We start from the raw sequence: 26,960 nt of genomic DNA, 5'->3' as shown, positions 1-26,960 counted from the left end.
TCCCCCCTCCCCCTCTCTCTCCCGCTCTCCCTCTCTCTGTCTCTCTCCCTCTCTCCCTCTCTCTCTGTCTCTCTCTCTCTCTCTCTCTCGTGTGTGTGAGCGCCAATCCCCGTTTATTTATTTTTTCTTTTCATTCCTGCATCTTACAGTGTACCTGGGCTTTTGGTGATGTCACCGTGCGCCCCCTTTGGGACCTTGAAGGATGTAGTCAGAGGCATGGCCAGTCCACATCTACACTTAAATGCCCGTCCACGGACATACTGTAGCCGCGTTGTCGTGAGCTTGTAGATCTGCTATCTTTCTGGCGAACGTCTCCCTCCGTCTCCCACAAACCTGTGTGTAAACACGCCTAAATAGGCTAAAATATGTGCTGTGCACTGTTTATAATATTTTATATATTAAAATTGAAATTATATAAAATCTATTAAAATTAGGCTATTTTACAATTTAACTTATTTTGTACCATTTCTGGTTGATTAAAAAAAATTAATTAGGGATGCTAAATATATAGGGGGTTAAAGCGGTTACAAGTATCAAGCCAATAAACCCACATGTGAGCATTGGATTGCCATATTCATGTGCTGTGTCTTTTCTGTGCTACACACATTATGGTGTCACAATTTCAATTTACAAGTTGCGTCTCACCTGGGCTTTGTGATAATGTCAGACATTCTGCTAACAGCAGGATCTGTTCGCACTATGGCTGCCCTAAAAATGTAGTTCTGTCACTCCTGGTCATGGATTTCACAATGCCACACCAGACTTCCCGGTCCTTCATTGCCATCCCCAGTTCCTGCTTACTGATGCATGTGGCCCTAGCGATGACATCAGGGAACGACAGTTTTCTACCTATGGTCTGCTTTGAGGCAGGATTCCAGAGAAGAAGGGAAGATATAACCTCATGATCAGCTCTGTAGCAGTGTTCAGCAAGCTGTGTTCTTCTGGATCGGACTAGTGAAGAAACACTGTCCTAAACATGTAGTTCTGTCAGCACCACCCAACACTGTCCTAAACATGTAGTTCTGTCAGCACCACCTAACACTGTCCTAAACATGTAGTTCTGTCAGCACCACCCAACACTGTCCTAAACATGTAGTTCTGTCAGCACCACCCAACACTGTCCTAAACATGTAGTTCTGTCAGCACCACCCAACACTGTCCTAAACATGTAGTTCTGTCAGCACCACCCAACACTATCTTAAACATGCAGTTCTGTCAGCACCACCCAACACTGTCCTAAACATGTAGTTCTGTCAGCACCACCCAACACTGTCCTAAACATGTAGTTCTGTCAGCACCACCCAACACTGTCCTAAACATGTAGTTTTGTCAGCACCACCTAACACTTTGGACACATTGGAAAAAAGTAAAGTAAAGGTACCTCAAAAAGTCTACAGTACTTATATGACTCTCTCCTTCGAGTCACTTATCTAACTGAGGTGACCCGAAGTTACTTCCTCATATGACTCTCTCCTTTGCATAGACATACAGTATAGCCTCTTCCGGCTCTGTGGCGTATGTTTTCGAGAGGGGGCAAAATATTCCTGAGATTCCTCGTGTGTCACAGAGCGCATGTTCGGGTCTGATAAGTCCCGGAAAAGATGTGCTGTGATTGGCCAGTATAGTCCGCTGTGATTGGCCACAGAGTGGCAGTGTGACGTAGCGTCCCTTCCACATTTCCGGCGCACTTCCTCCCCCGATGTAAATTGTTCCGCCCCATCTTTGACACACATGGCTCCAACAAACTGCGGTGGCCAATGAGGCATCAATTTGTTTTATATCTATGCTCCTTCGACTCACTCATCTAACTGAGGTTACTGAAGTAACCAAAGTTACTTCCCACCACTGGACCCCCATATGACTCTCTCATTTGAGTCACTTATCAAACTGAGGTTTCTGAAGTAACCCGAAGTCACTTCCTCATGACTCTCTCCTTCGAGTCACTCATCTAACTGAGGTTACTGAAGTGACCCGAAGTGACTTCCCGCCACTGGGGTTGCGTCGGTCTCACCTGGCTCTTGATGATGTCGTCATCCTGGTGGATCTGCAGGACGTATCCCGAGTCACAGGCGACGGTGCAGCGGTCTCCGTTGTAGAAGTCCCGGCCGGGGCTGCTGCACGCCAGCTCTGCATTGCGGATCAGAGGCTCCTGGCAGTCAATGGCCTCACACGAGTAATGGACACAACTATGAGAGAGAGAGAGAGAGAGAGAGAGAGAGAGAGAGAGAGAGAGAGAGAGAGAGAGAGAGAGAGAGATAGGGGGAGGGGGAGAGAGAGAGAGAGAGAGAGAGAGAGAGAGAGAGAGAGAGAGAGAGATGGATGAGCCAAGAGATGCCAGGGAAAAAAAATACAAGAGAGATAAGAGAGGAGGAGTTTTTAACCACTTGAACCCCAGCATCCGATCGTAAAAAAAACAAAGACAAAGGTTCTCAAACTCTTTCGTTTCAACGACCCCAGATTGTTATGTATGTGGCAGCAGACCCACCCACCCGCCCACCCCCCCAATCTGAAGCTGTTTTTTTTAATCACACTACGTGTCACACAAAAGCATCAAAAGTAGCAGAACCAACAGCTGGAAAGGTGGCACGGCACGTTTCCAGCTTGTGGATGATCTGCTACTTTTGCCTTATTTTTCCTGTCCAAGTACAGTTCCAACTCACTGAGACTATAGTGGGTTTTAAGTGGTGAACGTATCAAATCATCAATACGATACCACATGTGAGCAGAAGGATTGGTATATTTTTGATGTGCAAGAAAGGGGCGTCGTGTGTGTGTGTGTGTGTGTGTGTGTGTGTGTGTGTGTGTGTGTGTGTGTGTGTGTGTGTGTGTGTGTGTACTGTACGTACGTGCGTGCGTGCTACAAACATATGGCAAAGTGTGGTTTACCAATGAGGAGAGACGGGACATATTGTGTGCAGACTACAATGGCAGAGTCTGGCCAACAATGCTGCATTAGTACTAGTTTGAGACAGACAGACAGACTGACTGATAGACAGACAGACATTTCATGGTCTTGGAATGCTCGGACGCCCCGAGGTAGAGCTTTCTTTTCCACACAGTCCACAATATAGGGTTCCCTTGTGAAGCTGAGAGAGAGAGAGACAGAGAGAGAGAGAGACAGAGAGACAGAGAGAGAGAGAGAGAGAGAGAGAGACAGAGAGAGAGAGAGAGAGAGAGAGAGAGAGAGAGACACAGACAGACAGACAGACAGACAGACAGACAGACAGACAGACAGACAGACAGACAGACAGACAGACAGACAGACAGACAGACAGACAGACAGACAGACAGACAGACAGACAGACAGACAGACAGACAGACAGACAGACAGACAGACAGACAGACAGACAGACAGACAGACAGACAGACAGACAGACAGACAGACAGACAGACAGACAGACAGACAGACAGACAGACAGACAGACAGACAGACAGACAGACAGACAGACAGACAGACAGACAGACAGACAGACAGACAGACAGACAGACAGACAGACAGACAGACAGACAGACAGACAGACAGACAGACAGACAGACAGACAGACAGACAGACAGACAGACAGACAGACAGACAGACAGACACTTTAGAACCACAGAGTATAACAGAGAAAAGTGTCGGGTGGAAAACCTCAAAACTGTTACGTTTCAGGATTCAAATATAAAATGACGCTGTAGTGTGATCAAAGCAGGACGTCAATTTCCCAAAAAACACTAAAAGTTAATATATGGAGATAAGAGGTATCTGTCCGACAGCCAATAAGAGTGTGTAACAGAATATGGATCTGAGGAAGTATTATTACCATTTTCCTCTCTCTCCCTCCCTCCCTCATTCATTCCATCCATCCATCCATCCATCCATCCATCCATCCATCCATCCATCCATCCCTCCATCCTCCATGCATATGATGACATCATAGTACTGATGTAACTGATGTCATGAATATGATGTCATCATAGTACTGATGTAACTGATGTCATGAATATGATGTCATCATAGTACTGATGTAACTGATGTCATGAATATGATGTCATCATAGTACTGATGTAACTGATGTCATGAATATGATGTCATCATAGTACTGATGTAATGAATATGATGTCATAGTACTGATGAATATGATGTCATAGTACTGATGTAACTGATGTCATACACTGTGGAAACCTCATTATGTTACTTTACGGGGGATACATTAAAAAAGGGGGCACTCTTATCACATTCCGTGCTCAGCCAATTAAATCTTCGCTATGGGGTAGGGGTACACACAAACACACAAAGCAAAATCTTTTGATAGCAATGTGTGAGGTTGTAGTATGATCAAGCAGGGCGTTCATTTACGTGAAAACACAAACCGTTTGAATATGGAGATGAGAGGTTTCATTGTTTTGCGGACCATCAAAGTGGGGTCCGGGGTCCCCAGGGGTCCTTGCAGGGGGTTCCAGGGGGTCCCCAGCTAAATAATTTTAAACCTCTTCATCCATTTATATATAAAAAATAAATAAATGCAGATCTACAAGCTCGTCACTTCGTGCCGCTGCCAAAATAAATACATTTAGATTTGGGGGTTCCTTGGCATGAAAAAGTTTGAGAAACACTAAGCTTGGATATATCCGTCACAGCACAAAGTGTAAAGCAGCCTTTGCAAGAGAGAATAGGCAGCAGGCAGAGCAGGTGGCGAGGCGAGGCAGACAGAACCCAGACAGACAACAGAAGGGGTAGCAGGCAGGCAGCATCTTGGACCTTTTTTTAGGCTCTTTGAGGACAAGCTGGGGAAAGCCTAGAAGCCTTCTCTTCTCCATGGACAGTTTAGCTTGGAACAAGCTTTCTCTTTGTGGGTTTTCTTTTTTTTCCCAAGCCCTGGTCCGCTCTGGGACTTCTGACATAAATTACAATTAACTACCTAGAAAACTATTCTCCTCCCCTGTGGACGGGAACAAAAGGCAGAACCGGGGGAGAGTGGAACTAGACAAGAACATGAGCACAAACAGAGGGGATTAGAGTGCAACGGAATGAGAAAACAATTGAGGGTGCAACGTAAGTGAACAACATAGGATACTGTAAGCGCAGAGTATGACATATACTGTGAAGCAGAACAGAACAATAACATAATGGAACTCAAGAGAATTTTTCCCTTGGCACGGAAACGTTTGAGCACTACCGATTTAGAAGGCGTCTGTAGAATCGGCCTGCAGGTCTCAATGGCTTCATTTAATGTTAAGTGAAATGTTACCTTTACCCCTGTGAGTGCAAAAAACGAAAGAGTTGAATTAACGTGCAGGAGTTTGTGCACGTGCACACTCAAGTAATTGGTGGTGGAAAGTAACTAAGTACATTTACTGCACTGTACTTAACAAAAACGTCAAGGTATGTATATATATATATATATATATATATATATATATATATATACATCTCTCTGCTGTCGGGAGGAAACCTCATAACTCCAAAATGTTCATTTTTCAGGAAATGAAAAATATACATTTTTCAGGAAATTAAGAAAACCTTATGTTTTTAAAACAAAGCAATACTGCCTCATCAAAGTTGGTGTTGTAACTTTATATATTGTCAATTACTTCCATGAGAGGGGGAGAGGTGGTGGAGTTAGCTGTTTTAGCAGACAGTTTGAGGGTCCAATGGAGTTAAGAGGTTTTGTCCAAAGCAGTTTTTACTACATTCCATTGGATCAATATTTTCGAAAACAACACACCGATGTAAAGGGTGTTCAATAGCACAGATTTTGCAAAAGAAATTGAGTTATGAGGTTTCCTCCCGACAGCAACGAATATATTTTTTTACTTTTGAGTATTTCCACTTTATACTTCAACTCCACTACATCTCAGAGGAAAATATTGTACTTTTTACTCGATTACAATTATTAGAAAACTTTAGATGCTTATTTTGCCATTTTAGATTATCCTCGTTTAAACCCTAAATAAACGTAAACCTAATTTAGTACTTTTAGAAAATAGTTAATTTACGGAGAGAAAAAAAATACATATATTCAAAATGTTCAAATATGGAGATAAGAGGTTTCTGCCCGACAGCAACAATTCTTTTTAGTGAAAAAAGAAAACTGAGTACTTCTCCCACCGCTGCAAGACAAGCGTGGAACATAAAACCGAGTCATGTTAATAGCTCCTGTTGTTACCAGCTGAGGGAAAAGGGGCCGTAGTAGTGTTTTGCAGATGGTTGTTACGGGAAATGTGGCTGAATTCAGCCCAGAAGAATGAGACGGAGAGGAGGAGGAGAGGAGAGAGGGAGAGGCACACGAAAGGGAGAGTGAAAGTAGGAGGTGTTAGGAGCAGTATAGTCTCTCAACCACCCGGCCCCCCCGATTGATACATCGGTCGATGTCGGGCGAAGAAAACCTCTTATCTCCACAGTTCAATCAATCATAATTACGCTATGGCCACCCGCCCCCCCAAAGTCAAATAGATGAGAATGAAAGAGAGCATGGGAGGAGGAGGAGGAGGAGGAGGAGGAGGAGGAGGAGGAGGAGAAGGAGAAGGAGAAGGAGAAGGAGAAGGAGAAGGAGAAGGAGAAGGAGAAGGAGAAGGAGAAGGAGAAGGAGAAGGAGAAGGAGAAGGAGAAGGAGAAGGAGAAGGAGAAGGAGAAGGAGAAGGAGAAGGAGAAGAAGAAGAAGAAGATTTTCCAATAGTCTGTTTTCACTACTGAATGAGATGAGTACACAAATTAAATGTAGAATATAGCCATTGAGATCAAAATACTTTGCATTATTTTGAGACCGATCCCATACCGATATGGTATTTTTACGGCCGATATGGCCCATTCCGATATGCTACCGATCGTGCATCTCTAACAACAACAAGGAGGGGGAGTCAGACGATGGAGAAGAACATGAACATGAAAGGAGGAGGAGAATGTACGCTCTTGCCAGACAACATCAACGCTATATCGAAACGAAATCCAGCGCACAAAAATGTGATCAAGCTCTAGCCGCCTATACAGGACATGTCACAGTTGTTGCGAGCCCTTTATCCTTCTTTAATCATAACGCATGCCCTCACGGTTTGGCTCAGCACCGAAGTCAGAGGTCGTCCGTCCGTCTGACTGACCGATCCATTGATCAATAGAACTTTTTGGATCAGTCGCCAGACACGGCAGTTAAGTTACAGATAGAGGCCGAAAAGCTCAATCAAATCCGTACACAAACCGGTATACACACAATGTATACGCTCATACTAAAAGCCACACACACACACACACACACACACGTAAGTGCAGCTGCATGTACAAAGCATATGGACACACACACACACACACACACACACACACACACACACACACACACACACACACACACACACACACACACACACACACACACACACACACACACACACACACACACACACACACACACACACACACACACACACGTTAAACTTGTTCTTGAATATCGTCTCTGTCAGGTGGAAAGCTCACATGTCCAAAACTGTGACTTTTCAGGATTCAAATTCAAAAACAGCAAAAAGTAGTGAATCACAAGCTCAAAACGTGGTGCGCGCTTGCGGATCTATACTTCTTTTGATGCGTTTGCAGTGTGATCAAGTATAGGGAGTTCATTTACCAAAGTTAACGTTATAGAATAATGGAGATAATAGGTTTCTGCCCCGGGACAGCGACGATAATATTTGAACCAGCACAGTGTTTTTTCCATCTCTCTCTCTCTCTCTCTCTCTCTCTCACCTCTGGCCCGTGGGGTTGTAGATCTCGTTGCTCTGGCAGCCGCTGATGGTGATGGGGTCAAAGGACTGGAAGGAGCGCAGGCCCACGCCAGAGATGGCCACCAGGTGAGACGCGAACGTCACCAGGATGGCCTTGGTGTGGTAGAAGGCCACCGACAGGTCGTGGCTCACGGGGATCACCAGCGGGTTGGTGCGGCAGCTCAGGCGCCAGTCGCCTGCATGGGGGGGGGGGGGGGGGGGGGGGGGGAAGGCAGGCGAATTAGTGCCTCGAAAGTATAGCAGATCCGGCAAGCTCGAAAAAACACTACGCATGTTGAGGTTGTAAGATCTGCTACTTTTGAATTTGGATCAGCTTGGATCAGTTTCGGGACACACTGAATGAGGTTTCCACTTGACCGAGACGATTCATAGCTCAAATAAAACATCCGACAGCTTACCCAGGCTATGGATGCCCTCCTTAGTGTCCACCAGCTGGACAGTGATGTTGCACTGGGTCTGGTCTATGTAGCCTGTTCCATCTGCTGCCAGGTGGATGATCACTGCTGCTGCCACCATGGGATGAGAGAAATGAGCCTGGACGGAGGGAGGGGGAGAGGGAGAGAAAAAAAGTTAATGAGAGTGTGGAGACAGTCATTTATTAAAAACACATACAGTGGAGATACAAGGTTTCTGGCCAACAGTGCCAATATGCCAGTAAAATGTGTAGGCTGTACACTGTTCAGAGACCTGCCTACCAAATCCAATGACATAATTGATGGTGATTCCAAGCCAATCTCTCTCTTTACCGGAAAGTTAGTGTGGTGCTGAAATTAGAATCTTTTTTGGTATTACCAAACCTGCCTACCGATGATGCCACTGGCAGATCTGAATCTGAACGGTCCGCAGCCCCTATTGTAAATGTTGCCATATTAAATAATGAACACGACCCTTAACTTCTTTATATGAAGATAGAAAAATGAAAAGTGCTCCTGTAACAAGCTCGCCATGCAAGGAGTTTGAGCTCATTGTCTGGCAGCTAAATATAAATGAAGCATTAGCCTGCTGTTCAATCATCATTCTCGGTATTCCAGGATTCCCAGGAACAATTGTCTCTGTTGGGGTGGAAACCTCATATGTCCCAACACTGTGACTTTCACAGGACTCAATTTCAAAAGTAAAAATGTCTTTCGTGTGATGCTGTAGTGTGATCAAGTAGGGGCGTCAGGATTAAAAAAAAAGAAAAGCACAAAAACTTTGAATATTATGTAGATAGGAGGTTTCCGCCCGACAGCGACGATTATGTTCAAGAAACAGTGTTGTGTAGCAAGGCAATCAATTATATTTCAGCCACTGTTTTCCTGTAAGCGGCGCGTGGGGTCGGCTCGCCGGCGCACTGCACAGGACACATCGTCGCTGTCCCCCAGAAACCTCTCAACTTCGACTTTTTGTGGTTTTTCGCAAATCAACGTCCTACTTGATGATAATGAAGCGTCAAAAGCAGCAGATCCATGCAAATCGATCTGCTGCTTTTGATGTATTTGAATTTAAATCCCTGAAAGTAACAGTTTTGGAAATACTGTAGCCTATGAGGTTTACAGCTGAACACAGACGGAATGGCTTGTTGCAAACAGAGACAACTATATGGCCAAACAAGAAGTGTCAGATAGCCCTCAGCTGGGAAGTGTTGAAAATTGATATGATGGGTCCCTTTTCTGTGCTTGTGATGTTATGGTAATATTACGTTGTGTAATTGTGGCAAATGCAAAGTTGCAAGTGGCTGCCAGTACCAATGATATATGTACTGCTATTACAGGAATACCGATTCTCACATTTTACTGAATTTGCAAACATTCAGTCAAACAGTTTGACCACCTTTTTTCACTACTACTAAATGTACGCTGTAATGCATCATATATAGAGCTCCAACTAACCATTATTACTTTTCCATTAATCCAATAAACAAGACACTTTTTTTAAAGATGTCTACAAATCAAATTCAACTGATTAATGAGTATTTTTAATACTCCTCGTGTAAGAGGAGACGAATATTCTTTAAAATACTCAGTCACTGTTGGTTTATGCTTGTGAGTGCGTGCGTGCGTGCCTGCTTGCGTGCCTGCCTGCTTTTGTGCGTGCGTGCGTGTAGTACAGTATGGTGATGGAAAACTCAAACATGGATCATGTAGAGCAGTGTCAGTTTACACATGTTGACTTTGTGCCGTTTATGACTTTGTGCCGTTTCCACATTACTGGCAACATTGTTCATCCGCACATGAACGCTATAGCATCCCTTATTCTAGGGGGAACATTTGCCAAAAAGTATAGCCGATCTGCAAAGCTCACGACACCGACTGCCGCGCTTATGAGCTTGTGTATCTGCTATTTTTGAAAAATCTTGAAAATGTCTTTGGATATGTACGTTTTTAACTCATATCTTTGCTTCTGGGCGGTCCCTGGAACAACATATTTTCAAATGGGTTCGGCGGGCAATTACATATAATATTTGGGGTCCTTGACATGAAATACTGTAGTTCGAGAACCACTGATATAGAAACTTTCAGAAAACTGATTTTGTAAAATCTGTTCTCTGGTCTTAAAGGGTTAAGTGATTAGTTCTCAAAGTTGGGTCCGGGGACCAGCAAACGTAATTATTATAACGTCAAATAGGCCTCCAAATCAATCTGGGGATCCTTGGCATGAAAAACCTTTTTTTTCCCTTCTTCTTTTAATGTTTGTTTGTGGCTTTCGCCTTTATTTTATATTTTTTATAGAGGGATAGACAGTAGGCTGACAGGAAATGGGGAGAGGGGGTGATATGCAGTTCAGGATCGGGAGTCGAACCCATGGCACACTGCCAGACTAGACTACCAGCCAGGGTCCTGGACCGCTGAGCCACGGCCCAGGCCTGGCACAACAAAGTTTGACAACCGCTGTTTTTAAGTGGTTAAACGTGTTCACGGATACAGCAAATCACATTTTCAACACAGCTACCCACAAAAGGTTAGAGGGCCGACTGTAAGCCCTAAATCAAACTGTAAACTTTCCTCTAAATCATGTCCTGGCGAGCCAGGAGTAGATTAATATGAATATTTCATGAAGGCCAAAGAAATAAAAATCAACAATATTTGGTTATGTAGCTAAAGAAACAGAAGGCAGGAACGCATGTGGGTAATGAATTATCTTAAGAGCAAAAGTTGATGTGGCCTGCATTACAGTACCAGCTGAACCTGAAGGATATGCAATGATAGCCAGGGTTTGTTTTTTTCAATCAAATTGTCTTTTCACTATATTTGAATTTAAAAAAAATTACACACTGACATTTTGAACCTCTGCTCTATCCGGATTGGATAAAATTGGTACTAGTTACTTTGTAGATTTGGATTATTATTACAAAACATACAGAGCAGTTGAGACGAATAACAGTCTAAGTCGACACTAATTAATCATTTGTGTCGACTTAAGACTGTTATTCGTCCATCATGTATAAATAATGGATAAGGGGTCAGGACAGCTAGGCCTTTTCGGGGAGGTGTACAAGCTACTGTACAAGCTACTGTACAAGCTCAGAATACAATACTATGTGCGACACATTGTGAGCTTGTAGTATTTTCACAAGATATTTACACATCTGAAAACTTGAAATGGGACATTCTGTATAACGAGTAGTTTTACTCTTGGTACATTAACTACAATTTGACGCCAATATACTTTTGTATTCCGGACGTTTACTTGTAACAGAGTAGGTTCTATGTTGCAGTATTGCTACTTTATTACTTGTAAGGGAAACATGCGAGTACCTTTTCCCGCCACTGCTTCAGTGTTGATTTTGACAGACAATTTTTGATTTTAGTTTAAGTCATGGGGCTGTATTTTGCGTGTCTTAAGTACCAGGTCTTATTCCCTAACTTGAGTAAACTAAAGACCTGGAGGCGTGATCAATGCCATTTGGCTATTCTGAGTGGCCAAAGAGCATTGATCACACCTCCAGGTCTTTAGTTTGCTCAAGTTAGGGAATAAGACCTGGTACTTAAGACACGCAAAATACAGCCCATAGTCTTTTAAATAGTTTTCATTTAGTTTTAGTCATATTTTAGTCTCCTGGAATGTTTTAGTGTTAGTCTAGTTTTAGTCGAATATCATAAGATTTTATTTGACTAAATCTACAGTTGATTTAGTCGACTAAAATTGATTTTGGCGGGCCTTGATGCTGTCGTAATGGCAGATTTTTCGACTAAATCAACACTGCATGCTCTTGTCATCTTACCTTGAGCCAATAGTGGGGGTATCCCCAGGACGACTCGTGGGCCTGGGAGCATGGGAACCACGCGTACTGCGACACCCCGTCAGACAGATCGAACACTTTGGACTGACACGTCTGGGAACAGAGAGAGAGAGAGAGAGAGAGAGTCAAGTAGAGTCACGTCATGTCAAGTTTACTTCATGGGGCGGCCGTGGCTCAGGAAGTAGAGCAGGTCATCCAATGTTCCATGGGTCGGCGGTTCAAATCCCGGCTACTCCTGTCCACATGTCAAAGTGTCCTTGGGCAAGACACTGAACCCCACATTGCCTCCAATGAGTTGGTCGGTGTGAGCTTGCCACCGTTGGCGTGTGAATGTGGGAAGTGAGGACGCTGGCATCGACTGTTCGCCGCTTCACCTCCCAATGTATGAATGAATGAACCATTGTGAAGCGCTTTGAGCACTTGGAAAAGCGCTATAAAAATGCCATTCATTGTTATTTATATAGCACATTTCACACGACAAGCAAGGACTCAATGAATTACAATACATATAAGAATAAGAATACAAAAAATCAATAATTATACAAAAATGAAGAGAATTACATTATGATTAAAATACAAGAGAGAAGAGAGAGAAGAGAAGACAAGACATAAATGGGCAATGCTTTATCACAAACCTCTGCGTTCTCTCTCCAAAGATACTGTAAACCGATACGTTTTTATGTTTTTTCTAGGGTTTTTTGTAACCAAACATGGGAATGAGTCTTCATTAAAAAAAATAAAAAATAAAAAAAAGTAGTCAGTAAGCCTGTGAATGAGCGTGTGCTTTCGCTTCATGAAAAGTGAAAAAAGAAAAAGAAAAAAGGAAATCAGTCTTTAAAAGAATTTCAGTCACTAAAATGCACTTTTTCCCCCGTGTCCTGCTGTCCATGCTTGTCATCTTGTGTGCTGTTGTTGGCTCATTTTGATACCATCTGCTGGCTGGCTGCCAAGCAGGGTCATTCCTGCTTGTTTCTACACTGTGAGGAAGTTACTGGAGAACTCTGTTGATACAGCGCACACGCACACGCGCACACGCACACGCGCACACACACACACACACACACCAGCCCTATACATATACATGTACATGCATACATGGGGAGATGGTTTGGTTTACCCAGCTAGATGCTCATGGGTGACTGTTGGAAGTTAGAACACACTGAATTGCTTCTGCAGCATCTGCAACAACAAAGTCAAACCTGCTGGAACCTTCTTTTTTATGATGGACAAGCTGTTCTCACATTAATGCTCTCTGACAAAGAAGTATTTATTGTTGGAACATTTTAGGACAAACATTTAGGGCAGAAACCTAGCCCGACAGCAATGATAAAATATTAACCACTTCAACCCCATATTCTGCAGGGGACCATTCACCGATCTACAAGCTCACAACGTGCCTATTTGGATGGTGCCGTGTCATCGCTCCGACGGCGCATTATATCCTTTACTATAACCCTATCTCTATTACCCTAACCGCACGCCAATCCACGCAGTCAGAAGTAATGGGATGTCGGAACCATGAGCAGGTCCCGATGTGGTGTCAGACAGAAGGAAAAAAACGGTACAGACAGGCGGTACAGAAAGTACAGACAGAGACAACTTAAAGTTTTAAAAGTCTAAGAAGTGGATAGAAGTGGATTACAACCTGCTTTCTGGTATTATGTATATGAGCTGTTTGAAATAGTACGATGTGTGCCCCTATTATGACGTGTGATTGATCTAAAAAAATAAATAAAACAAAAAGGAACAAAGTGTGTCCGTTTATCAGTTTAATAAGGGACACGTCTTTTTAGTTTCCAAAATAAGGGAACGAATGTTGGCAATCCTATCAACACCCCCCCCCCACACACACACACACACACACACACACACACACACACACGCAGAGAGGACCCACGCAAGATTAACCCATTAAGACCCGAGACAGATTTTTCAAATGTCTTAAATCTTAAGTAACACATTTCTGAGAAAAAAATGTAATTACAATTTATGTCGCTATATCAGTAGTGCTCAAACTTTTTCCATGTCAAGAACCCCCAAAATTGCTGACCACCAAAACATGTTGTTTGGTTCCAGCCAGGGACCTCCCAGAAGCAAAGATTTGAGTTAAAAATGTTCGCTTTAAAGAAATACACACATTCAAGGATTTGCACACACTTTCAAAGGTTTTTCAAAAGTAGCAGATCTACAAGCTCATACATAGTAGTAGATCTGTAGATCTGCTATTCTTGAATGGCCAGAGCATAATATATATATATTTTTAAAGCGGTTAAGATGTAGAGCAGCACGGGGATGCTGTCCCGGCATGAACTGCTTAACAGTCCACAGAGAGGCTGAAATGTACCAGCGCCGTCTTTGTGGGGCAGAACATAATGTTCCCCCACCGCTAACACACCATGGAATACAACCTGCTCCAGCTCTGGAGGGGGGGGGGGGGTCCTCGCAAAATAAGTTGAGTGTGTGTGTGTGTGTGTGTGTGTGTGTGTGTGTGTGCACGTGTGCGTGCGCGCGTACTTCTGCACCGCACATATACTGCCACTCACAACTTCATTCATTCATACAGCGTGGTGTTGCGGATGACTTTGACAGCGAGTGTGCTTTATATAGAGCAGTGGTTTTCAACCAGTGGTCCCGGGACCACCAGTGGTCCTTGAGGGGGTTCCAGGTGGTCCCCAGCTAAATTATGGAGAGTTGGTAACCAAATGGACCCTTATAGTGTGGCGCGTAGCTGTACTAGTGCACCAAAAGAGTAGAGAGAGTCACCAATATCATTGCCCTTTTTTTCAAGCCAGGTGACTGTCCATGACACACACACACACAAGTGGGTGAGAGACTCTGAAGAACCCCCCCCTCTCCTCTTCATTCTACATAATGGCAGCAGAGTTTAGAGCAACAGTTTAGACCTCTCACGCTGCAAGTAATCGGCCACATAAGAAGTAACCACGCACGCACGCACGCACGCACGCACGCACACACTCTTCTCTCCATGACTTTGGCTGTGATACAAATGCTTGGGCATGGAGCCCATCGCCACTCGAGCCTTCAGGTAAGTAACAGTTTGCAGGAGGAGAGAGAGAGAGAGAGAGAGAGAGAGAGAAACAAGACTGGGTAGTAAAACAAGGAAACAATCACAGACACAGTTTTGTCCCAGATCCCAGAAAAGCAAGAGTAAGTTGGCGCACCACCCACGCATGCACGCACGCACACACACACACACACACACACACACACATACACACATACACACACACACCAGCCCTATACATATACATGTACATGCATACAGTAGCAGAGCCGTAGCTCTCTCCAGGCTAGAGGAAGGGCACGTTTCCCCCTCTCTCTCTCTCTCTCTCTCTCTCTCTAGACCACATGGCCTGGTCAGACAGGGCCTGGTCACACACGGACATAAGCACTGTGGCAACATGCAAAAAGAAAAGACAAACCTCGGGAATGATGGTATTCCTTCTACGCTGGATCCCATGTGGACTGAGCATACTTTTCTTTGTTGTCTCTTTTTTTCCCCCATTTATTTTTTTTGCCACCGATTGCCACCGCTGTCGGGCAGAAACCTCTTATCTCCACAATTAAACTCTTTATGTCCCTCCCCGTAGATCTACGCCCTCTACTCGATCACACTACATGGTCTCACGAAAGCGTCAAAAGTATCAGATCCACAACGTGTCTGCTTACTTTTGAAATGTGCATTCCCGGACTACAAAGTCACACCTCCACAAGGAGGGGAAGTACACTAAAGCATCATGAGCATTGTAGGAATTCAGCAATCCAGTCAAACCCTAGTGAAACACACAGACTTCATAATGTTTCTGGCCATAGGGTGCAAATTTCAAATTGTGCTACTGTTATCTACTATATGTTCTTCCAGCGGGAAGAATGTATGTGGGCGCACCCGCATAAATACGCTTGCGTTGTCCCCCCCTGACCTTTCCCCATGCACAGAAAGAGAAACCGCAGGTATCATTTAAAATGAATTACTAGGCGGTGCTCTAGTCTACTCTAAACTATAGCGTACTGTAAAAACCTGTAACTAAATAATTGTCTTGCTCAGGGACACTTTCACAATCAATCAATCTTTATTTATATAGCACGTTATAACACAACCGAAGTTGACCAAAGTGCTGCACAAAAATCATAGAAACATAGCATATAGAATCAACGTGGGACACAGTGCCTAAAAAGGTTAAAATCAGTTCACATTAAAAGCCAGGGAAAAAAGGTGCGTTTTAAGAAGGGATTTGAAAATGTTAATTGTTTGAGCAGCTCTAATATGGGGGGGAGGTTGTTCCAATGAGACTGGGAGGGCGAGCTGACGGGTTAAACCAGGGTGATTCCCAGGCGACCTGCCTCTCCTATAGCCCCCTCAGTAACGGCCGTGGCCCCTTTGGGCTGGCGGCCCCTTTAGGCTCTACCGCACAAGCCAGTCATTACACCATCCATGCCAGGACAACTGAGAGCAGGATTTTTGGTAAATTGCCTTAACGCTATTTTTTTCTTTCTTTCTTTTTTTCTTGCCTCCAAGATGCTGAAGTGAAGGTTGTACAGTAAAGGCCGTGCATGGTGGAAGTGGTGGGTCATTGACTCATTACCCCTGGAACTAAAGCCCCCACAGTGGGACACAGAGAGGGTACGAGGGTGGTCATTACCCCTGGAACTAAAGCCCCCACAGTGGGACACAGAGAGGGTACGAGGGTGGTCATTACCCCTGGAACTAAAGCCCCCACAGTGGGACACAGAGAGGGTACGAGGGTGGTCATTACCCATGGAACTAAAGCCCCATGGTGGGACACAGAGAGGGTACGAGGGTGGTCATTACCCCTGGAACTAAAGCCCCCACAGTGGGACACAGAGAGGGTACGAGGGTGGTCATTACCCATGGAACTAAAGCCCCCACAGTGGGACACAGAGAGGGTACGAGGGTGGTCATTACCCATGGAACTAAAGCCCCATGGTGGGACACAGAGAGGGTACGAGGGTGGTCATTACCCCTGGAACTAAAGCCCCCACAGTGGGACACAGAGAGGGTACGAGGGTGGTCATTACCCATGGAACTAAAGCCCCATGGTGGGACACAGAGAGGGTACGAGGGTGGTCATTACCCCTGGAACTAAAGCCCCCGCAGTGGGACACAGAGAGGGTACGAGGGTGGGCATTACCCCTGGAACTAAAGCCCCCACAGTGGGACACAGAGAGGGTACGAGGGTGGGTGGGGCTGCTGGGTGACATGACCTCACCCACCAGGCACTCACCACCCAACCGGCGTTCCGGTAAACCATTGGATGGTGCCTGAAACCTCATACAAATCTCTCTCTCTCTCTCTCTCTCTCTCTCTCTGTGTCTTTCTTTCTTTCTTCCTCTCCACAAATGCCTCACAGATGGCGGCGGCTCCATATACGCTTTAGACTTGGGCCTCAAAAGTTTCTCATTTGAACTTTTTTTGTTGTCGTTGTTTTTTTCCTCTCACAAAGCAAAGACGTGGGGGGGGGGGGGCATCGTTTACTGAGAATATTTCAATCGGAGTAAACACGTTCACGGAGGTGTTGCCACATGAGAAATGTTTGCAGTTTTTTTGTCTGGCTGCATTCTGGCTGCTGCAAATATCTTGTGCCAGGGACCCCCATACAAGATGTGTATTGTTCATTTTCCACATTTGTGTGGGTGTGTGTCTGCGTGCGTGTGTGTGCGCACGTGCCTGTGTCTGTGTGTCTGTGTGCGTGCGTGTGTCTGTGAGTGTGTGTATGCATGTGTGCGTGTCACAGTGCCATGCATAGGGAGTTTGGCAGCAGGATCTGGCACAAAACAACACACCAAAAGTTCAACAAAAAGTCCCACAATTCCAGGGGGCCAAACAAGGTCAGTCACAGAGTGGCAGTCATACAACATTCTCATATAAAGCAACGACACAATTCTTAGCCATTCTTAATGCCACTGATAGATACAATAACAATGTGTTTGTTTGCTTGTTTATGTTTACACATCATCTTTACTAACAATGTGTTGGATTCATGCCAATGGGTATTTTTTTCAGATATTTAAGTTTTTGGGGGGCAACAAAAAAAAGCCTCTATCACACACATGTTTGGCCTCTCTGGCTTTATCTACAAAACATGTGACATTCTCTGATGTACACGGGTCGTTCCTGATCCCATCCACCTTTTGTCACTTACAGAGAGAACCGTAACATCTTTAGTCTCCACTATACTGTACCTCCAGCACGCCTTCCTGTCTTTTCCTCAGTGCGACTGTCTCTAAACCGTACATAGAACATAGCTGGTCTCACCACCGACTTTCATTCACCTTCCCTTTCATTCTTGCTGATATACTCTCCTATCACACATCACACCTGACACTTTCCTCCACCCGTTCCAACCCGCTTGGCCTCGTTTCTTCACCTCTTTTCCACCTTGAACTCCTCTGTCACACCCAACCATTCCATAGCACACCTCACCACTGTCTCACAACGTCCATATATGTCCTGCACCACTCCGACATATCTCTCCGTCACTCCAGGCTTCCTCATACAAGACCACAGTTCCTCTCTTGGCACCCTATCATTATGCTTCCTCCAGATCTACAAAAGGGCACAATGCAGCTCAACCTGACCTTCTCTGAACTTTTCTCCGTCAACATCCTCGAAGCAAACATCTACAGTATACTCTTCCTTGGCATGCATTAAACCATACTGCTGCTCAGATATGCTCACTCCATGCCCTAATAGTCTATAGATATGCTCACTCCATGCCCTAATAGTCTATAGATATGCTCACTCCATGCCATAATAGTCTATAGATATGCTCACTCCATGCCCTAATAGTCTATAGATATGCTCACTCCATGCCCTAATAGTCTATAGATATGCTCACTCCATGCCCTAATAGTCTATAGATATGCTCACTCCATGCCCTAATAGTCTATAGCCTCCACTGCCCTTCCCCGTAACTTCATTGTATGTCTCATCAGTTTTCCTCTGTAGTTGCCACAACTCTGCGCACGTTGTTCTCAAAGAGTTAAAGCAGTGGTTTTCAACCAGTGGTCCTTGATGGGAAGTTGGTAGCCAAATGGACACTTCTAGATCTTTAATTATTGTTAAACATCTGCATTAATTAATTTACAAGAAGTCTACACAATTAGACTGTAAAATAATTGTTATTTTGATCAACGTTTGCCAATGATCTCTCCTAAAACAAAATATTCTTTAGTTTTGGGTCTGAGAGGCAAATGGTGGTCCGTGGCTCAAATGCAGAATAAATAATGGGCCTTGACATGAAAAGGGTTTAAATCCAGTTAAAATATAGAGATATAGATATAGAGATATAGAGAGAGGTTTCCGTTCAACAGCAACAAAATAAACCTGTTATTACTCTGATTAGCCCCCCCCCCCCCCCCCCTAACTTTCTCTTTCTCTCTACGGCTTCTCGACTTTCCCTTGTTTGAGTTTATTTGTTTTGTTTCCCCCCCGTAACTTTTACAGTGCATAAATGGTAGATAATTGGACTAATTGTGTGTGTGTGTGTGTGTGTGTGTGTGTGTGTGTGTGTGTGAGAGAGGGGAGAAGGGGGTATATTCCCCTTCCCTTCCCATTATCTCCATTGTGTCCGCTGTTTGGCACAACAATCCTCAAATCCCCGTCCCACCCACCTCTCTCTCTCTCTCTCTCTCCCTCTCCCTCTCTCTTCTTTTATCTGAAGTGGTGATTTACAAACACCAGTTTGTGTCTACAGACCAAGGGGTTGGCTGGGAGAGGCTGCCAGGCCAACTCTCCTATATTATGCAGCCAGCTGGACTAAATTAAGACTCTTTCTGTGTGCGTGAGTGCATGTGCGTGTGTGCATGTGTGCATGTGTGCGTACACGTGCATGCGTGCATACGCGTGCATGCGTGCGTGCAAGCAAGCCTGAAAGTTTAGCTAATCATCCACGTTGCTGAAGATATTTTGGACAGGGGGGAGCTTGTCAATTTAGTTTAGTTCAGAATTAACTTTAACAGGATTCAAGTTCATGTACTTTGAGTAGTGGACTATTGTCTGGCTGCTTGTCTCTATGGACAATTATTATTTTCCTTTTAATTTCACAAATGTGGGTGAAGTATGTCTTATGGGGAGATTTGCTAAATTGTTTGCAGAAATCAACATAAAACAAATCGTCTGTGCCGCGTGGAAACATCATTATGTCCAAAACCATATACTTTTCAAGATTCAAATTAAAAAACATCAACAGCATTCAAAAACCGTCCAAAGGGTGGCACTATAGCACTCAATTGAAAATGCAAACTTTGAACACGCATAGCTCAAGAACCGTTTCACCGTCAGTAAAAAATAAAACAATAACACTTTGATACACATACAGTATGCGTCTCCTTGTGTGTGTTCGGACTTTTGAACTCTGACCTTAAGATCACACACCATTTTGAATTATATGAAAATGTTTTTTGTTTAACAATGAAGGTTTTATGAGCCAATGAAAATATCAGTTTTATGAAAAACTTCTGCCCCTAATATTGTACATACTGTACATGCGTCTGCGTCACATGTTCATGAAACTTTACAGTATGGTAGAGGGTCATGCCAAATAGCACTGAAACCAGTCTTACTCTGATTGGCCAAAGGGGGGCGCTATAGCAATAGTACCAGTAAGCTCCACCCTCCGATTTTCCACCATTTTGAGAAGTTTGAAAAATGCTTAAACCTGATTTTCTGCTTGTAGAGCAATTTGCGTGAAACGTTCTACACACAATCTATAGAACATTATCTGGAATACCAGTTGAGGAGAAGTTTGTCCGTGAAAAATTGTAAAATAAATATAGCTGCAAGCACCGATAACAGGCACTTTGAACAGGCATAACTCATGCCTCGTCCATCTGTCCGTCCGTCTGTCTGTCTGTTTGGGGTACGAACAGCTGCAATACCGCTGGGTGACCTAAAGTGGCACTGTTGAGCAGCCTAAAAGGGCCATTCACACTGAGCACTATAAAGCCCAACACACACCGGCTCCGTCCGGTGCGACGCGTTGCCGCGCGGCGCCGCCTGGAAAATAGAACTGGTTCTATCGGCGCGTCAGGCGAGGCGCCAGCGCGCGTCGGACGCCGCCGGTGTGCGATAGGTTCATTGAAAATAACGGAGGCGGCTGTTTTGACGCGCGGTGTTCGCAGACGGTGTGGGAGGCCCTTGACTAAAACTGCAGCCAGCCAGCTGTGTTGTTGAGCAGCCTGCACTGCTCAGTTCACACGGTGTGATTTTTTTTATTTCTTGGTCCGTCTTGCAGCTATATTTAATTTCAATTTCATTCATCTGAACTGTAAACTCCTCAGTGTTTAATTAACTCTTGATAGTTGCATTGCCTTTGACAGTTTGACGGCCGCTAATAGTTTAATCCAGTGTTCCACCGTAAAACGCTATACCCGACATTTGTTTAATGCGTTTAATTAGCTGTTTTAAAATAATTAAAAAGAAACAGCGGATTTATCCGGGACCTGATGACGAGGCCGTCACGTCATGATGACGAAACCAGAAATCAAGTCATCATCTGGGCTGCTAGGGCTTCTGGGAAATTGAGTCCAATGCAAGTGAACGGGGGGTTTGTTTGGACTACAACTTGCTCTGCACTGTGGTTTCGTTCCGCATTGTCATGGTGCTGATGATCATTTGGTATTGCTGCTTAAATAACCATAACTAAAACTAATCTGAGTCCTTATACTGTACTGTACGGTAAGTTCACTGTACTTCTACTGTACTGTTACTGTACGCTAAGTTCACTGGCAGTTTATTGTCCTCAGTTTTGTTCTGCAGTTTGTTTCGTTTCCATAATGTGTGTGTGCGACTGTGTGTGTGTGCGTGCGTGCGTGCGTGCGTGCGTGCGTGCGTGCGTGCGTGCGTGCTGCTTACAGTATGTTACTGGCTGCTCTATAGCCATTTCATTGGGGTGATGCGAGGACGCGGCTATGTGGTCCTGTGTGTGTGTGTGTGTGTGTGTGTGTGTGTGTGTGTGTGTGTGTGTGTGTATTGCGTGCATGCCTCTATAATGCTTTTGGGCCCCATACAAACCAAACCCACACACACATCCTGTCATATAGAAAACATGTGCATAGATATAGTGAATACGGTATGTACACTGCATGCACACACACACACACACACACACACACACACACACACACACACACACACGAATGTCCTGCTTGAGCATAGTCTACTACAGCATCACACACAAAAATCGAAAAAAGTTAAGATTTTCCATTTTCTTTTGATTTTTCAAAAACTGTCAAAAATGGACAAGCTCGTAGATCTGCTATTTTTCAATGGCAATATAAGCTGACGAAGAGGTTAAAATGCTCGGGTGGTGCAGTGGAGGTTGAAGAGGTTTTGATCCAGCTTTGTCGAGCATCCCGTGTGCGGGGGGGGAGGGAAGCCGAGCGGGGAGAGCGATATTTGTCACTGCATACTCATACGGGCTGAGGCGTTCACCTGTCAGTAAGGCTGTACCCTAGCCCTGTTTTTAGGACTCGAACATTTGCAGTAATTTCCGAGCGAACATCCGAACCATTTGGTTAATTGGTTCTAATTAATTAATTTCTCCGAGTGCTTTTAACCAGGCTGCAATTCATAAATAGATCTTCCGGGGTGACGTTGCATAGACTATCACTGTCTATCAGTGAAATAATGGTTAAGTTCATCAGGGGTTGGCCGACCGGGAAGGTGTGCATTTTGAGTGTGGATACAACCGTCTTTACTTTTAATACAATATAATGACAACACGAGATATCCGTCTTGAACATGATCAGAGCGCGTCTCCCCCTCTCTCTCTCTCTCTCTCTCCCAACACACACGCGTGCGGGCACACACACACACACACACACACACACACAAAGCGTCTAGTGGCTCTGACTTGTGCGAGCGGCCGTGTGTGCGTCCTCGCATACAGCGAAAATAGCCGATCTGCATGAGGAATAGGCAAGCAGCACTCTCGTCGGGAGGGGGGCAGCACAAATATCCTACGATATGACAGGCTGTCAGTAGGGAGTGTTGGCCGGGACGAGCAGCACAGAGGCTCCACGTTCTCCCGCCGGGGGCTCCTCACTGGCAGGCGAGTCAGTAGGATAGCAGTGACAACATGTGTGTGGAGAGGAATCAATTGGCATAACTGACGAAATTGGGCACGGGACAGGACGGGACGGGGGTTAAAAAGTTGCCGTCACTTTGAGAACCAATGCTTCAGGGATGCACAACATTATATTTGCTGCTGCGCAACCTGCCGCTTGAAAATACAATTTGGGAACAAATAATGAACACTAATGGCCAAATTGGCCGAACCCCAAAAGGGCGTCCTTTATTTCAATTTGTCTAACTGGACCCAAAGGCATCCCTTATTATGTGAAGACATTCTAAAAGGCTCGATGTGAAAATTACTTTAGAAAAATAAATTAAAATCTTTGACAAAATTGAATACCCTGCCCTCTCCCCCCGTGAAAAGAATGATTAACACACTTTCTAAATGAGAAGCTTTAAGACATCAAATCAATCTTTTAGCTCACAGGCATCACGATGTGGTGTTCAGTGGCGAAGCCGCACGACAAATTGGGATGGGATCAACTCTCGCGTACTGACAAAACTACTACTGTAAGTACAAGTATCAACACTGCAATGAAGATACAATTTCCCAAATAATAATTAAAATCTGCAAAAGTTACTAGTAACTTAGTTAGTTTTCAAATAATTGTAGTGGAGTGAAAGCCTACAATATTTGCCTCTAAAATGTATTGAAGTAAAAGTAAAAGTATAGACAATTATACTTGAGTAAATGTACTTAGTTACTTTACACCAGGGGACAAAAAGTAACAGCTAATCAAACTAATCAATTTAATAATTTGACTGCTGAACCCGAGTTTCCCGACTTAATGAATTAAGATCTCTTTCACTGCCGACCCAGAGCTTCCCCGGGGGTATGTTTTATTTGTTTTATTGGGTGATTTTGATAACTTTTAAGACATAGGAGGTTTTCCGCGGGTACTTTGTGATACGTCACACGTTTGGATCACATCGCTCGCTTCTGAGGGATGCTGGGTAATGGAGTGCTATATGGACAATGATGGCAGACTGCGACCGGAGCTGTTCTTCTTCCTTGTCACTGGTGATTGTGGAATATTTTCCGACATTAGCGATTGCTCATATTAAAGGCGCACGTTCGTGAAATGGAGCTAAGTTAACGATCGGATGATTCTTCAAAAAATTGTGCAAAACATGAAACAGTGTTTTCTTACTGATTACTCTGGCATTAATCCATTGTTATATGTATATGTATGTATGTACAGTATGTATGTATATATATATATATATATATACACACACACACACACACACACACACACACACACACACACACCGGTATATATATATATATATATATATATATATATATACATATACTTATATATCCATATACAAATACATATACATATACTGTACATATACACACACACACACACACACACACACACACACACTACACTTAAGGACCTCCTGGGGGTCCCTGGACCCCACTTTGAGAACCACTGCATGGTGTAAGCGAGCGACACATAAACAACCCGGAGAAAACAAAAAGCAGAGGGAAGGCAGATAAGATAGCCATCATCACCCTGCAAGGACGAGGAGTTTCACCCTGATGTGGACGACTGACTGAGCCATGGAAATCAGACACTGGTGGAAACCCAATATGTGTTTTTTGGTTTTTTTTGTTTTTTTGCCGGACAAGCCGCTGGCTGCGTGTGTGCGTGCGGGCAGGATTCCTGCCACAACGTTTAAAAAGTGACCAGGCCAGCTTATCTGTCTCAACCACCTTATCTGTCCCCTGGATCTGTCGACATGACACTTCTCCTCAAGAGCTGAGGTGGCAGAGATGATGCAGGTGACAAACACCTGCGATGGGTTCAGACGTCTATTTATTTTTTCATCGCACTGGAACCGGAGTGTTACAGGCGCCAACAGAACAGTTGTGAACCATAATCAATAAACCGGTCCGGTATAATATAAAAAGACATCAAAACATGATCTCTCCGACGAGGGCAAAAGGACCAGAAGGCGTCAAAAGATGTTCTAGGTGGCAAATGAGTTAATCACTAGAACCCAATCAATCCCGATTCTGGGGGAGAACAGTCGCCGGAGCAGTCACATGGCTATTTTATTTTTGGCAAATCTTACTAACATGCCGTTATTAATTGATGAGAATTTAAGAGTGACAGGCACTTCAAGGTGCTTGGCATTCTGCTCAACTGGTGAGATAAGTGTCGTTCTATTTAGTTTTTATGGGAGATGTCAATCAATATGAAATTTCATATGCCGTAAAGGGAACCACGCCAGGCAATGAAATTACAATTCAAAGTAAACTGTCATTTCTGATTAGTCTTTACGCATCATTTGTGTATGCACATTAATTGCTCTTGGAATACAGCCCTTTCCTCTGGGCGATGGTCACGCCCACAGATCTACTGCCCTTTCCTCTGGGCGATGGTCACGCCCACAGATCTACAGCCCTTTCCTCTGGGCGATGGTCACGCCCACAGATCTACTGCCCTTTCCTCTGGGCGATGGTCACGCCCACAGATCTACTGCCCTTTCCTCTGGGCGATGGTCACGCCCACAGATCTACAGCCCTTTCCTCTGGGCGATGGTCATGCCCATAGATCTACTGCCCTTTCCTCTGGGCGATGGTCACTCCCACAGATCTACAGCCCTTTCCTCTGGGCGATGGTCACGCCCACAGATCTACAGCCCTTTCCTCTGGGCGATGGTCATGCCCATAGATCTACTGCCCTTTCCTCTGGGCGATGGTCACGCCCACAGATCTACAGCCCTTTCCTCTGGGCGATGGTCACGCCCACAGATCTACTGCCCTTTCCTCTGGGCGATGGTCACGCCCACAGATCTACTGCCCTTTCCTCTGGGCGATGGTCACGCCCACAGATCTACAGCCCTTTCCTCTGGGCGATGGTCATGCCCATAGATCTACTGCCCTTTCCTCTGGGCGATGGTCATGCCCATAGATCTACTGCCCTTTCCTCTGGGCGATGGTCACGCCCACAGATCTACAGCCCTTTCCTCTGGGCGATGGTCATGCCCACAGATCTACTGCCCTTTCCTCTGGGCGATGGTCATGCCCATAGATCTACTGCCCTTTCCTCTGGGCGATGGTCATGCCCACAGATCCACACCATTTCGTCTCTGTCGGTTGTAACTTGTAAACCTCATATGTCCAAAACTGGTACTTTTCAGGATTCAAATTCTAAAAAAGGAAAAGCAGATCGACAAGCTTGGAGCGAGGCTGCACGACCTTGTGGGTCAGCTGCTTTTGTGACACAGGTTCATTTAAACAAAACAAAAAAACACAAAAAGTTAAAACTATGGAGATGACGAGGTTACAGTGCATTCAGATCAGATCTCCCCAGGGCCAAGAGAAGGAAGCAGTTGTGCCTGCCTCTCTCTCTCTCTCTCTCTCTCTCTCTCTCTCTCTCTCATTAGAGTAATGCTTACTGAAGACAGCAGAGAACATACCATTGATTCCACCAGAGCCCTCTGGAAGCATTGATCTGTTGCTGTCGCAAGTCAGGGAAGTGCTGATTGCCCAAAACATTAGGGAAAGACACACACAAATGCACACACACGCACACACACACACACACACACACACACACACACACACACACGTCACATACACGCATGCACACGTCACATGCACTCACATGCACGCATGCACTCGTAGAGTGCATGCGTGCAGTAGAAAAAGTGCATCAGGTTCATCCTACTCGGTGTCTCTCCACAGAAAAGCGACAGTGTGGCAGCCGCATATTCATTGTTTTGTCTTCCTTCCTTCCCACATTATATCGTTGCTGTTGGGCAGAAACCTGTTCTCTCTAGTTTGTATCCTGAAAAGTAACAGTTTTGGACATATGTAGGAGGTTTCCTCAGTCGACAGACGAAACACTCCCACTG

The 26,960-nt window shown here is 44.7% G+C and overlaps 1 protein-coding gene across 5 annotated transcripts in view; it reads right to left on the bottom strand.

Annotated features, from left to right (window-relative positions):
* Nucleotides 1-26,960, bottom strand: part of pappaa (pregnancy-associated plasma protein A, pappalysin 1a) — a 182,490-nt gene that overhangs the window by 70,726 nt on the left and 84,804 nt on the right. For all 5 annotated transcript variants that reach the window (XM_083793928.1, XM_083793929.1, XM_083793930.1 and 2 more), the window contains exons 13-16: nucleotides 11,951-12,061; nucleotides 8,145-8,280; nucleotides 7,709-7,922; nucleotides 2,012-2,186 (exon numbers count right to left, since the gene is read on the bottom strand). In XM_083793928.1, the coding sequence (XP_083650054.1) occupies nucleotides 2,012-2,186; nucleotides 7,709-7,922; nucleotides 8,145-8,280; nucleotides 11,951-12,061 (636 nt within the window). The remainder of the gene's footprint in view (nucleotides 1-2,011; nucleotides 2,187-7,708; nucleotides 7,923-8,144; nucleotides 8,281-11,950; nucleotides 12,062-26,960) is intronic.

This window comes from Protomyctophum parallelum (assembly GCF_964188405.1).
Source record: "Protomyctophum parallelum genome assembly, chromosome: 21".
NCBI lineage: Eukaryota > Metazoa > Chordata > Actinopteri > Myctophiformes > Myctophidae > Protomyctophum > Protomyctophum parallelum.
This window is presented reverse-complemented; position numbering and strand designations above follow the sequence as displayed.